The sequence below is a fragment of the Syngnathus typhle genome, linkage group LG5 (genome assembly GCF_033458585.1).
Source record: "Syngnathus typhle isolate RoL2023-S1 ecotype Sweden linkage group LG5, RoL_Styp_1.0, whole genome shotgun sequence".
Classification (NCBI taxonomy): domain Eukaryota; kingdom Metazoa; phylum Chordata; class Actinopteri; order Syngnathiformes; family Syngnathidae; genus Syngnathus; species Syngnathus typhle.
Window position 1 is genome coordinate 5,810,472 of NC_083742.1, and position 15,732 is coordinate 5,826,203.

At 42.5% G+C, this 15,732-nt stretch overlaps 1 protein-coding gene across 1 annotated transcript; it reads right to left on the reverse strand.

Annotated features, from left to right (window-relative positions):
- Window positions 1-6,504: 6,504 nt before the first annotated feature.
- Window positions 6,505-13,652, reverse strand: LOC133154610 (VIP36-like protein). The gene is made up of 8 exons (XM_061279449.1): window positions 13,422-13,652; window positions 12,890-13,005; window positions 12,576-12,693; window positions 12,125-12,213; window positions 11,679-11,840; window positions 9,299-9,425; window positions 9,115-9,219; window positions 6,505-7,693 (listed from the first exon to the last, which is right to left on the reverse strand). Exons 1-8 carry the CDS (start codon window positions 13,567-13,569, stop codon window positions 7,584-7,586), a joined length of 975 nt encoding a protein of 324 aa, XP_061135433.1. The 5' UTR covers window positions 13,570-13,652; the 3' UTR covers window positions 6,505-7,583.
- Window positions 13,653-15,732: the final 2,080 nt, after the last annotated feature.

The window sequence follows — 15,732 nt, forward strand, 5'->3', positions numbered from 1 at the left end:
CTTTACCACGACGGACCGGTACAAAGTAGGGGTGTAAATCGCGGGTTTTGTCACGATACGATATAATATCGATATAAAGAACTACGATACGATATTTGCCGATATCTTAAAGCCTGCTGCGATTCATTCACGATATATTGCGATATAGTGCTCTACGATCGATTTTTTTTTTTTTTAAATAAAAAATATAGAACAATATCCTGATTTATAACAATTCATACGCAAAATCAACAAGGTACTGCAAACTCTTTATTAAGGAAATTACAAGACTATTGTAGTATACAAAGTGCTTATTTTAACACTGAACTTTGATGTCGTGTTTTTTCTTTAAATGTGCGGCGAGATTTGTGCTCCCCGAATATTTGATCACCGCATGGCAGGATTTACAAACTGCACGTGTCTTGTCCGTTGAGTCATCTTTCCTTTAGAATCCAAAGTGCTTCCAAAGAATGACTTGAAGCCTAAAGCAGAGCCAATTTCCTCGTCTTTTTGGACAGTAGCCATAGCACCAGCCCAGGAGCCGTGTACGAGTTGTCGACTCCCCTTTCACGTGCCTGCTCTGCTCACAACACAACAACGCCGGGCGCACTGCTCCCGGAAAGAGGAAGCAAGCAACAATGAACTGGATTTCAAAATAAAGTCGCGTCTAATGTCCGAGGTCAAACACGGCGATATAAATCGATGTTTACGTTTAGCATCGATGCCAATAAATCGTAGAGCATTATATCGATTCATCGATGTGTATCGATGTATCGTTACACCCCTAGTACAAAGTCCGCATTACTGCCGACGCTGCACCGATCCGCCTGTCGATCTCGCGCTCCATCCTCCCCTCACTCGTGAACAAGACCCCAAGATACTTAAACTCCTCCACTTGGGCAGGATCTCATCCCCGATCCGGAGAGGGCATTCCACCCTTTTCTGATCGAGGACCATGGACTCGGATTTGGAGGTGCTGACCCTCATCCCGACCGCTTCACACTCGGCTGCGAACCGCTCCAGTGAGAGCTGGAGATCACGGCCTGAAGAAGCCAACAGCACCACGTCGTCTGCAAAAAGCAGAGACGCGATGCTGAGGTCCCCAAACCGGACACCCTCAACGCCTCGGCTGCGCCTAGAAATTCTGTCCATAAAAACTATGAACAGAATCGGTGACAAAGGGCAGCCTTGGCGGAGTCCAACCCTCACTGAGAACAAATCCGACTTACTGCCGGAAATGCGGACCAAACTCTGGCATCGGTGATACAGGGACCGAACCGCCCTTATCAGTTGGCTCGGTACCCCGTACTCCCGAAGCACCCCCCACAGGACCTCCCGAGGGACACGGTCGAACGCCTTCTCCAAGTCCACAAAACACATGTGGACTGGTTGGGCGAACTCCCGTGCACCCTCGAGGATCCTGCTGAGGGTGAAGAGCTGGTCCACTGTTCCACGGCCAGGACGAAAGCCACACTGTTTCTCCTGAATCCGAGGTTCGACCTCCCGACGGACCCTCCTCTCCAGCACCCCTGAATGGACCTTACCAGGGAGGCTGAGGAGTGTAATTCCCCTGTAATTGGAACACACCCTCCGGTCCCCCTTCTTAAAGAGGGGAGCCACCACCCCAGTCTGCCAATCCAGAGGCACTGTCCCCGATGTCCACGCGATGTTGTAGAGACGTGTCAGCCATGACAGCCCCACAACGTCCAGAGCCCTTAAGAAATCCGGGCGGATCTCATCCACCCCCGGGGCCCTGCCACCGAGGAGTTTTTTAACTACCTCGGTAACTTCGACCCCAGAGATTGGAGAGTCCGCCTCAGAGTCCCCAGGCCCCGCTTCCACAATGGAAGGCGTGTCGGTGGAATTGAGGAGGTCTTCGAAATATTCTGCCCACCGACACACGACGTCCCGAGTCGAGGTCAGCAGCACGCCATCTCCACTGTAAACAGTGTTGACGTTGCACTGCTTCCCCTTCCTGAGACGCCGGATGGTGGACCAGAATTTCCTCGAAGCCGTCCGGAAGTCATTCTCCATGGCCTCGCCAAACTCCTCCCACGTCCGGGTTTTTGCCTCAGCAACCGCCGAAGCCGCGTTCCGCTTGGCCATCCGGTACCTGTCAGCTGCCTCCGGAGTCCCGCACGCCAAAACGGCCCGATAGGACTCCTTCTTCAGCTTGACGGCATCCCTTACCGCCGGTGTCCACCAGCGGGTTCGGGGATTGCCGCCACGACAGGCACCAATGACCTTACGGCCACAGCTCCGGTCGGCCGCTTCAACAATGGAGGTGCGGAACAAGGTCCACCGCCTCCCCCGGGACGTGTGAATAGCTCTGCCGGAGGTGGGAGTTGAAGCTCTTCCTGACAGGGGATTCCACCAGACGTTCCCAGCAGACCCTCACAGAGCGTTTGGGTCTGCCAGGTCGGACCGGCATCTTCCCCCACCATCGGAGCCAACCCACCACCAGGTGGTGATCATTTGACAGCTCCGCCCCTCTCTTCGCCCGAGTGTCCAAAACATGCGGCCGCAAATCCGATGACACGACTACAAAGTCGATCATCGAACTGCGGCCTAGGGTGTCCTGGTGCCAAGTGCACACATGGACACCCTTATGTTTGAACATGGTGTTCATTATAGAAAATCCGTGTCGAGCACAGAAGTCCAACAATAGAACACCGCTCGGGTTCAGATCGGGGGGGCCGTTCCTCCCAATGACGCCCTTCCAGGTCTCACTGTCATTGCCCACATGAGCATTGAAGTCACCCAGTAGAACGATGGAGTCCCCAGAAGGAGCGCTCTCCTGCACTTCCTCCAGGGACTCCAAGAAGGGTGGGTACTCTGAGCTGCCGTTTGGTGCATAGACACAAACAACAGTCAGGACCCGTCCCCCCACCCGAAGGCGGAGGGAGGCTACCCTCTCGTTCACCGGGGTGAACCCCAATGTGCAGGCGCCCAGCCGGGGGGCAATAAGTATACCCACACCTGCTCGACGCCTCTCACCGTGGGCAACTCCAGAGTGGAAGAGAGTCCAGCCCCTCTCGAGAGGGCTTGAACCGGAACCCAAACTGTGCGTGGAGGCAAGTCCGACTATATCTAGTCGGAACTTTTCTGCCTCGCACACCAGCTCGGGCTCCTTTCCAGCCAGAGAGGTGACATTCCATGTCCCTAGAGCCAGCTTCTGCAGCCGGGGATCAGACCGCCAAGGTCCCTGCCTTTGGCCGCCGCCCAGCTCGCACTGCACCCGACCCCTTTGGCCCCTCCCACAGGTGGTGAGCCCATGGGAAGGGGGACCCACATTTCCTTTTCGGGCTTTGCCCGGCCGGGCCCCATGGGCGAAGGCCCGGCCACCAGACGCTCGCCTTCGAGCCCCGCCTCCAGGCCTGGCTCCAGAGGGGGGCCCCGGTGACCCGCGTCCGGGCGAGGGAAATCTGTTTCCATATATATTTATCATCATAAGGGGCTTTTTGAGCCGTGCTTTGTCTGGCTCTCACCTAGGACCCGTTTGCCATGGGTGACCCTACCAGGAGCATGAAGCCCCAGACAACATGGCTCCTAGGAACATAGGGGCACGCAAACCCCTCCACCACGATAAGGTGACGACTCATGGATGGCCATTTATTAGAATTCAAATTAAAATCAATCCGGTAAATTGACATAATTGTTTATTTCAGCTAAAGTCTGTGAATATCAGAGCTGAGATAAGTTGTAATTGTAACAGTACGCATAAATGGCCCAGTCCGGTGGTGAATTATGGAACCTTGATTAGCATAGAAGCTTCTTTATTGGGGGTAAACCAATCAATTCTTACAACATTCAATAACAGATGAACAATTTTGTGGAAATATACAATCTAATAAAGAAAGTTATTTTGAAATGTATAATAAAAATAAAAAGTATCAGAAGGAAACATTTGCAAGAACTAATGTGGACAAAGCTTGAGCAACTGCGACTACTTCTTGAGGCATTTAGCAAAGACCAACACGTTAAATACTGATAAGTCGTTGAGAAATCATTGTGACTTTGGCAATGCGTCCTTTTCACAAGTAGCCCAGCCCATTTCGACCAAAGTGACAAAACAGTGGGATGGTAAAACACAGACAAAGGAACTGCAAGCAGAATGAAACATGACATAAAATTAACAAAATAATCAATGACATTCAAAACCACATTGAGATGAAAACAAAACACATGTTTGTAGTACCACATAACTAACTAGTATTATGCACCCTGTCCATGCACCCTACCTACTGCCTGTCTGTCCATTAAGTAAAGTGTTTCAACATTTTAACATATTGCAGCAAATTATAATTACGCAGTTCAATCATTAAAATTTCTAGCTGTGAATAAAAACCTGAAGTTACTTCACCTGGATGATAAAGAGAGTGACAACGCCTGCTCCGGTGCTCCGATAGTTTCCTGCAAACCAGTCTCTCAGTTTAATGAGACAACCCTGAAATAAGAGAATGAAATTGAACTCCAAAATTCAAAGAATAGAAGGACTCAAAGCAACAAGATATACAATGAATAGACACTTACCGTAATTTTCGGACTATAAGTCGCTCCTGAGTATAAGTCGCCCCCCCACCCAAACTATGAAAAAAAAACGCGACTTATAGTCCGAAAATTACGGTACTTATACATCACATATACTGTACATGCTGTATATATATCATACATCATACATCTTCTTAATCAAACATTAACAGTTAATTTACATGTGGGGATGAATGTTTAACAGTAACACTTTGAAAAAAGAACAGTAAATTACCGGGGTGCCGGAATCTGATACACGTCTTGGGAGGCAACACCTTGGCTCCATTTTTAATGTGAGCAAAAATCAAAAATATGCAAGAATACTTGTAGAATGAAAAATAAATCCGAGACTGTACAGATCCGTGGTTGCCGAACTGTGACTATGTGACTGATAGTAATCAGTCTGATTTTAAGTTGTAATATCAGCAATTGCCACTTGTGGGCAGACATGCCTTAGTTCTGCTTACAGGTCTTACAGGTCTTAGTTGAGTTTACACAATAACAATGTAAAAGAGAGCTATTTCTAAACAATAGCTATCCTTTCGTTCAAATTGATAGGCTTTATTATTTCCGAGAGTTTGGCTATTCTGCTGTGGTTAAGTACGTTTCGTGTTTATATAGTGTTGTTTTGTCGTATTTAAATTTATTCCGAGCTTGTTTTTTGCTTTTTAAATGTCCGAGCTAGTTGCTTAGGTGAAATGGAAGGTTTGCAGGTTGTAGACGTTTTCATGAATTAAAAAAAAAAGAAAAAAAAGAAATATACTTGTTTAGAAATATACTTACTGGATCTTCTCGTTCCGGAGAAGACCACAACGCAGCCGTTCCGCAGTTGATGTGAATTATACCGCCCTAAATTTTTATGCCTCATCTTTTTTCTCAGATTTGAAGTGATATACAGGGCAGACATAGTACTTTAATATTAGTTTTCAATGTTTTTTTGCCAGTACAAATTGCAGATAACTTATTCAGTAGTTTTGAGCTGTCCTTGTATTGTAATTTTTTGAGAGCTTTTTGCACTGGAAAAACAAAATTATATTGTGGTGTTTTTTTTTTTTTTTGCTTCAAGCACACATTTTGCATGCATGTATTTTTGTTATGTTTAAAATAGCATTTTTCCCAAACATGTTTGGTCCCCCACTATGGCGCAAATAAAAAAATGTGGCTCACACCAGGATTTAAGTTGCCTATCCCTGATTTAACTCATCATAATTTTATTTACTGTTCAGGAATTTGTAGATGAGCTTAACAGTGTATCATTATTCACCAAATAAGTGGACATTTTTTTTCAGACAATCAAAACAGTCCAATTGCAATCTCATCATTACCCCTGAAAAAATGACCAAGGTGAACGAGAATATTCACAGGCCTAAATTTGGCACAAACATGTACTTCAATAAAAGTTGATGTAACATCTCAGTTTCTAATAACATTCTTGAACATAGTTTGTGATGTTTTACCAGTGTAAACTGCAAATAGCACATTGCCCAAATTATTGTGTGACTCGTGTCAAAATTACTCATTCATGCACTGACTAATGACATTATTGAAGTGTATTTGACAAACTCACACTGATGAGCAGCCAGCGATTCTCCTTCATGGCACCAAGCACACCCAGATAACACACGCAGGTAACAATAGTACCAGTGACCACCAGCGTGTTGGCGGGGAAGATGGGCCAGAAAGTTGTGACCAGAGATGCGAACTTGGAGTGTATGCTTTGAAATATCCCGAAAGCAACAACAAATGCACCACATAGCTGCAGAACAGACAGAAAACAACACCTTATGTTACAAATGTGACGATCCCATTCGGGGTTTGAATTCACTTTGATGTAACGTAATATTATTGCGCTAAAGCGCATGGCACATAAACAAGAAAATGTAAATTCATGACTTGAATAACATTTTTTCATGTTTTATGTTAACTGTCACCATTCTGTTGAAAACTGACAAGACTTGTAAGTGGAGCAACGTTTAGAATAACACTGGAAGGGGAAACATTCATAAAACGGTTTTATTTTGTTCAAGCAATACCCAAATTAAAAGTGATCTTGCTTTATAAAGTTCAAGGTTAGCAGCCCCCACTTAGCCTGATTTGATGCTTAATTGCGCAGTTGCATCATTCAGATGCAACTGTTAACCAATAAAGACAAATAAACATACAATGAGCATCATTAAAAAAAAAATTATTCCAAAATACTTAGACCCACATGTGTACAGAACTCAGTGATGTTGCTTTTCATTGTTGACAAGCAGAGGGCTGCATCTGGTGGAAAATACGTCCATCCAGAGCCAGAACTCTGCAGTTCAAAAGTATCACACCACACACGAAAATTCACTGGTAGTTTTTACAAACAAATGTATCGCGATGGAATGACTTTTAAGGATTATTGATTAGTGAATTGGTGCAATTGCTACAATTACTGTGTATTTATTCCAGCATGTTGGTTGAATCATATGCCCCTGTACCACAGCAAAAGGGTAATGTGCATTCAGAATACATATATGGCTGCCTCAAAAAGCTTTTACGACTTCAAGTAAAAAAAAAAGTCTTAGAAATTCAAAAGTATTCTGTTTTCAAAGTAATTAGCGGTACAACATAGAAAGAAAACAGGTTAAGACAGGTTGCAAAAAAAGTCAATGAATCAGGATCTCAAGAACTGTCATGATTTCCTTGCAGTAAAAGTGTTCAATGTTACAAAAGTTTGATGCTGGCGGCACCCGGTGGTTAGCGGTAGTAAACAGAATGTAAAATAAAATCATGCTACACAGTATCACAGATTCTGATTCAAGGGTAGGTTTGGACTGCCTTGTGCATTTCGGCAGGTGGAGATTCTGAAAGCAGGTACGTACAAATCAACATCTTACAATGTATTTGGAACAGACCAGTGCTTTTTAGGTAATCTACAAGAGCAACAGCCTTGTCTCATTTCAGATTTTAATTTTACCGTTGCCCATTATTAGTGATGGTGGTCATTATAGCTTGTACGGTCTTGTATGACTTTTGTATTGTGGGCTCCATCAATCCATTGGATTTATTTTCCATCAATAGAACCGTTTGCGTTTCTTTTCCTCTCAGCGCCTGTAGAATCTTGACCCACCCACTACGAGTGCACACAGGCCCAGGATGATGAAGAACAAGGCCAAGAGTTGGATTCCACTTATCTGCTTCTCTTTGAAGTCATCTGCAAAGAAAATTAGGCATCGCTTATCACAGTGCAAGTAACTGACTGCTGCATGATGTTCTGAGCTTAGAGACAGTGGCATTGAAGAAAAAACAAGAATCAAAATGAATTAATAAATTAAAAAAACAAAGCATTCACAGAACGGTTTTATTTTGAAATACTACACCTGCTCTACCTATTTGCCAATGCCCGATTTCCTGTATGAGCCGTGTACCGTAATCTCTGCACCATAAGGCACACTTAAAAGCCTTTAATTTTCTCAAATGCCGAAGGTGGGCCTTTTAATAAGGTGCACCTTTTGTGTGGAACGACTTCCAAAATCTATAAATGTTGTGTGGCGGCAAGGACGTAATATGCAGACCCGATGAAGCAATCAGAGGACATCACGTTGTACGTAAAATATGTAGACCAGTGGGGGGTAAATCGATCAGAAGACTGTACGTAACACGTAGAGTACATACCTCCGCCGCCATTGATAAATAAATACTATTGTTTCCTGCAAAGCAAACAGCATTAGGACCCTCTAAAATGGTATCAACAAAGACACATGCTTAAAAGGCACAATTCAAGCTTTCTGGAAAGCTGGGATCAGAGCAATGGCGAGAAAATGACAAGCGGGAACTTGTCATGTTCAATGGCAAACTTGCCTAACTGTTTAATTCGGTTACAGAAAGTGAGGACTTTGGTGGATTTGCATATGAATATCGTAAGAATGTGAGTCCAGCAGAGTACAAACTACAAACTAGATTCGGTTGAAGTTGGGAAATTGTGTAAAATGTAAATAAAAACAAAATACAATGGATCTGAAAATCCTTTTCAACCTATATTCAATTGAATACACTACAAAAACAATATATTTAATGCTCAAACTCAAACTTTATTTTATTTTTCAAATAATATTAAACTTAGAATTTCATGGCTGCAACACGCGCAGTAGAAGTTGGGAAAGGGCATGTTTACCACTTTGTTGCAACACCTTTCTTTTTAATAACACTCAATAAACATTTTGGAAGAGAGGAGACTAATTCTCTTAGCTTCTCATGTGGAATTCTTTCCCATTTTTGCTTGATGAACCGTTTCAGTTGGTCAACAGTCCGGGGTCTTCCCTGTCGCATTTTACGCTTCATAATGCACCACACATTTTCAATGGGAGACAGGTCTGAACTGCAAGCGGGCCAGGGAAGAACCTGGACCCTTTTACTTTGAAGCCACCCTGTTGTAACACGTGCAGAATGTGGCTTGGCATTATCTTGCTGAAATAAGCAGCGGCGTCCATATCAATTGGATATGGGTTGAGAAGGGTTTTCAAATCATTGTTTTTTATTTACATTTTACACAATTTCCCAACTTCAACCGAATCCGGTTTGTATGATTTAAAAGCTCTCAGAGAACAGAGGGTAATAGAAGCCTGTTTCTTCTACCTTGTAATTCGCTCTTGTCGTCACTCCTCTGGGTGTGTAGATTCTCCTTTGGGCCGCTGTCAACTGTCAGCTCATACAACTTCATGGAGATAATGTCATGGTAATCTATATCAACATGCATATACCAATAATGAACACTAACCTGGTCCTCCAGCATATCATTACCGGAATTTATCTTTCATACCTGAGAGTTCACCGGTAGCAGCGGAAGCCCCAAGGTAATTGCCAGCAGGTAAATGAACAAGTGCGATGTTGATGCAGTCTTCCCAAATCCAATCACCACCATCAAAAGCTCTCATAGCTGTCATGATCTACAAAGGCGAAAAGGAATTATACATGCATAAAGTGACAGCAACAAAAGCGCCCAAACCTCTAACACGTATTGTATAACAAAATGGATGTTTCAGCCAAAACCTCTGAGACCAACACATGTATTGTATAATTGATCCGATGTTTATTGTAACAGATCAATTTATTGCTTGTGTATGTTTAAAAAATATATATTGGAAGAATAATAACTCTCCACAACCTACGCTGACCGATTCGGCTGAAGCCGTGTTCTCTGTACTGACCCCGAGAGGGCTAGGTGACACACAAACTGAAAATGGCATTCAGGATTCCATAACTGCCATGACGACTGAGGGCATCTTTCTGCAGCGCTTCATCAGACTACGGACATCTACATTACCGTTTTTTTCCGTGTATAGTGCGCAATATTTTACTAATTTATTGTCCTAAAATCTGGGGTGCGTATTATACATGGGTACAAAGAAAAAAAAAATTATTTTTTTTTTTTTAAATATTTTTTTTTTTTTTTTTTTTTTTAAATAAAGTCATGGTACAACAAAACCAACAACAGGACTGACCGACAAAGTCGTGGAACAAAAAGACAGGGTGACATTACCAAAGACAGGAACAGAATGACAGTAACACATGCAATGATCCAACGGTGAGCGAGGGGCAGACAGGACTTAAATACAAAACACGTTACATCGATTGAGGTGACACAGGAAGAGCGGGGTGACACGAACAGAAACTATGGCAACCTAGACACATAGCAAAACTGGGGACGAGACATGACAAATCTCCCCCGAAATAAAACTCACCTTTCTTCTTGTTTGTTGTCAATCGCGCATCGCATTCAGCCATCCTGCCCAACACACTTAGTAAAATTCATAATTGACGACACATCGTTTGATGCGATGGTGCAATCCTCGATGGTGTGTTATTGTCAAATATTGTTTGTTTTTTAATCTCCATCGCGGACCGGACGTCATACGGAGGCCGCCATTACAGATGCGCAGAACGGTTGCGCAAGACACGTCAGCTATATAAAGAGCGAGAGTTCAGTTCTCCACCTATTAGTTTCAATTCACAGTTTAATTAGCAGTTTCAATCAGCAAATAACAAAATGCGTATTACAGGTAATATTTTATTTCACAACACTTTGCCTTGTTCCTTTCGTCTCTGCTGTTCATTTCAAACACGCTCCATACGACCGCAATGCTCTTGTATCAGACGCTCGCTCGATCACCTGCTAGTTTGCCGTCTGTCACAATGTACCCTACACAAATCCGAAACATTTGTTGCGGCTCCGAGTCACGACGAGGGGCAAGTTTTGGTTTCCAAGGGTGTTTTTATTCCTCTTCAACGTCTCTCCCATACAGAGCCGCCGTGTGCGCACGGAGCGTGGTGGTGCGTTTAGGGGCAGTCGGAGAAATCAACGCCAACAAAAAAAATGACATCCAGCCTAGTTAAGACCATACCAAAGACTTTAAAAATGGGACCTATTGCCTCCCTGCGTGTGTGACGGTCTTTGGGACTTAAAAAAAAAAAAAAAAAAATTAAAATTTTTTTTTTAAAAAATTCATAAAAATTGGGTGCGTATTATACATGGGTACAAGCTTTTTTCCAGCATCAGCATGCCATTGTTAGGGGTGCGTACTATACATGGGGGCGCACTATACACGGAAAAAAACGGTACTTTTTCTTTCGATTGTTTTTATGTTGTGTTTAATGTTGCCCACTCTGCATCCAATCCAACCTGGTCATCCTGGAAGTTCTTTCTCATGGTTTCTCATTTTCCCCCAGTTGTGATTTTGTGTTTTTTTTTCTTGCCCTCCTGGGAGTTAAGATCAGGGGATGTTGTCAACTGTGGCCATATGTATTTGTGATTAAGGGCTATACAAATTAATTCAACTTGACACGAAAGAAAAAAACCAAAGACATTTACATTACTTTGCCAAATCAATCAGACTGAGTAGAATACCAGAGAGGTAAGCTCATAGTTATCATCCCAAACGTGCCCTTAAATTTTACTAACAGACTGACAAGAAAAGGGAAGGGGGATATAAGCTGGTCACAAGACTGCAATTACCAGAAAAAATACAATGCAAGTTAGGGAGAAAGTACTATGTGACATGAATGACTACAGTGACCATTTCCTCCCAACAACATTGGCTATCCACTTCCACTTTTCTTTTCGATCTGAGAAGCGTGAATGTGATGAGCATACGGTACATAGGAAAAAATATAAAAACCTTTCTTTGAATTGAGTTTCATACCTTCAATCTGTTTTGGGTGTATCTAATGAGGATAAATGCACCATCTCTTGAATTGCGAACCTTAGCCGAGCAGCTTTCGAGCTCAGTGTCTCGTCCGTCACTATCGTGGTCATAAGACAGGATCCCGTTCCCCAACATCACTGACACACGAGGGTAATCCCACTGTAAATGAGGAAGTGATGAGTTACTAACATTATCTTGAGATCAAAAACACACAACTGAAAGATTTAACATAAGGCAGTTTCCACATATAATAGAGAATGCTTAGTCCAAAAAATAGAACTTTGACTTCAGGTCATGATGCAAATGTCCTCTTTGGTATACGTAAGCACCTCAGGGTCATACGAATAAATGTATCCTAAAATGAGATCACTCTTTACTTTTAGGCCAAATCAACCCGGACCTTGGTGATACCCATAAAAAAGAAAGAAAATGCAAGCACTTACATCATCCATCCATCCATATTTATAATTGGGAAACGTGTCCACAAATACTCCGAGACCAGTGAAATTGTTTCTGCTGCCAAAAACAAGCCCTGAAAGCGCATAACAATGTTCAATATTATAGTTATGTAATAAACATTCTCATCTCGTCCTCTGGTGCCGTTTCGGAAAATTCTGCTGCTCTACAACTGTCAATTCATTCAAATGAGTTTTTCACATCCATTCCTGCGTAAACATTTTGTTGAAAATGTTGTCAAGCAAACACGCTAGGTCTTTTTGCCTTCAGCTATGCCACGGCAACAAAATGACGACACATTGTTTACAAACTCTTAAGGGGTCCATATACTGATAACCCATTGATAATAGTTGAAAATAGTTGCATCAAAGCGTAGCATGAAAATTGTTCAATTTTGCCACGTGATACTGACACTAGCAAGTGATCTAAGTCTCCTACCATCCTCCATGCGCTCTTTGGTTAACCAGATGGCAAAACCATCTCCAGCCATATTCGTCTTTCCCCGCCCGTGGATTTTAAAGTGCACCTCGAGCTCCCAGTCGTATAACAGTAAAGGCTAAAAGACAACAAGATAAAGACCAAAAGGTTATTTAAGGATTTTGTGACAGAACATAGGAGATTTGTTCCAACTGTGTTTCAATTCAAGCATGGACAGAACTTGTATTTGCTCTTGATAAACAGGTTTGAGAATTAAGAAATGATTTGGCTTCCAGTGCATGCTCAGAATGGTAGGGTGGATTCGGCAGACTTACATTTTGACTCCAGATAGCTCCATGTCTGTGCGGCTGGTCCGGGGTGAGCCTCACATATTCAGCTGTTACTAAAGCAGTACCCTTCAGATCCCACGGTGAATAATAGCTTGAGAAGCCTAACACGACATCACAAAGGGATTTTTTTCTCAGCCTTCAAAAACAAAGAGCTTATGTGCTGCCATGTTTGCAAAATCACACCAATCAAAGTCAAATTAAGTAAAACCACATTCGCTTACATGAACTCATCATGGGACGCACTCTTAATGGGCATGATTGTCATTTTAATTTTGAACTGTATTAATTTGACTTTCCCTATTCCGATTTTTAAACCAACTTTGATGTTGAGACTGAGTAATTAATTAATAATAAATAAATAATAATTAAATTGGGGACCACTGCTCTAAGGTAATTACTACCAATCAAATATGAAATAATTCATACTGATATTGACTGTATTGACCGAATGTTTTGAATACCGATGCAGATAACGACAAGTACACTCGTTATCTTATTTATTCAAAGTGAAACTCACCATTATAAGGCTGTACAAGAGAATAGTCCCGCTTTAAAAACCTCTCCATCAAAGGGCCGTCTGTAGCCATCGACAGCCGTAAAGTATAAAGTACTGCTAACAAACGTGTTAAATCGCGCATGTTTTTCAAATAAAACATTGAAAACATTGTGTGGGAAAAGAAATAAAAGGTCAAGGCTTGATGCAGTCAACTGGCTGACTGACTCGTTAACGACGCGCGTCTTCTCATTCTAGTTCCTAACCAGCTTTGAAGTGCCACCTAGCGGACAGTGAAGACATGTCATTTGAGTTACGTCACGAATTCTTCAATCGGAAATGAAGTGGTCCACGGACCGGTTACGTGTCAGAAATATTTTCGCGGACAGGCTTTTATATAGATAAATAAATAATACATTTATATAAATAGATAATACATTTATAATAAATATATAAATACGATGAAAAGAAGGATACCACTGGCATAAAACAAGTATAAACAACATAAAAATAAAACTCACCATTACGTTGAATTAGTGGGAGCACTGAGCTTGTTTCTCAGAAACGAGCCGGTCCCATCTAGGCGTAATCGGAGACAATGACACCCGAAGTGGTTAAGGTTTGTTTTTAAATGAAGGATGCTTGGTCTCCAGGTGCCAAAGCAGTTTTGAAGGCTTCATTGCCTCGTTAGCTAGCCTGTCGCCACATATTATGGCGGGTCAGAGTCACCTGTGGCGATAAATCCATATTTTAAGTAGGACTCCAGAAATGTTCTTTTAAATGCAGCTTTCCTTTTCTTAGAACTCGTAGCCTCTTCTTCCGTCTCCTCATTGTGCTTTTTTCCCTTTCCGAAGAAGCTTTCCAAACATCTGTTTCTTGCTAATTTTTGCTTGCTTTGCGGGCTCGACTGAGGTGACATGTCACGTGACCGAGACGAGCGTCTTGACCTGAACCGACGGATGTAATTGGGAGAGAATTGCAATTTTTTTTTAATTTTTCAAAATAAATTCTTACTCATTTTTGCTAGCTTTGCGGGCTCGACTGGGGAAACAATGTCACGTGACCGGGTCAAACGTCTTGACCTGAATTAATTGATCGTCGATACATTTTTTTTTTCCTGTGCGGCTTGGCGGCCCGGTACCAAGTGACCCACGGTCCGCGGCCCGGTGGTTAGGGACCACTGCTGTACTGAATTCAGTCATTTTTACATTAATTCCTATGGGAAAAATTGCTTCTTCTTACAAACGTTTCAACCTTCAAACGTGATCACAGAACAAATTAAGTTCATAAGTAGAAGTTTCACTGTAATATCATATAATAACACCCAAACTCCCCACAAGAAGACCAGAACTCAGAATCTAACCCATGACCTCTGCACTTTGAGGCGGCCGGGCTAGCCAGTCAACCACCATGCTGCCAACGTATTTTATTTTAAACATACATCATTTGTACAAATTGTTATTTGGCCACAGGAAAAACAATTTCAGAAGCAGTAACTGTGATAAAAAGCAGTTATCTGGAAGAATCTGTTTCCGTAATCCCCCTGCCTCTTTGTGCCTCATAAAACAGTGATCCAAGGTTCGATTAATGGACAGTGAAAAGTCCTGAAACAATTGACGCCAGTTTTGTGTCAAGATCCCGTGAGGAATTAAGGTAATACAGTTTCATTCTATCGTTTACATAAGAGACAAGTGGGAACAGGAGAGATGTTTGTGTCCAACAGTGACTCTGGACATGTTGTATTTCTTGTATGAATCCCCTGGGGAGATTTATTATTCACTTGCATTGGAGAATTCTAGCCGAAACTTGAAACATCAGATATCAACTGTCAGCTGTCATGTTACTGATAACAATTGGTCCCTATCGGATTAAAGTGACCCATATCTGTTCCATGTTTGTTACATAGCATTTATATTTTTCAACTAACGTGTTGTGTTCAGAAGATCTAATGGTTTCGCTGGCACAATATTCGTCTTAGTTACTATGTGAGCACTTAGAGTTACCAATTCAGTCCATCTGCTTAAATGGTGCAGACACAGAGGACAAGCAAATACTTCTAAACATAAATATTCACACTGTTCAAATCAACAGGATTGAGTCAATATTGTCAGACCAGTCAGCAGAGTGAACTATTGTCACTTTTCAATTCGGATGCACTTTAATGGACTTTTCATTCCCTAACTCATTGTGCTGACAAGCCCATTGTCTTAATTGAAATGCCCCCCCCCCCCCACACACACACGCACACACACGCGCACACACTTCTGAATGAATCACTCGCTCATTGTTCATGTTGCACACCAGCAACTGTGGAGACATTTCATCAAAACATTGT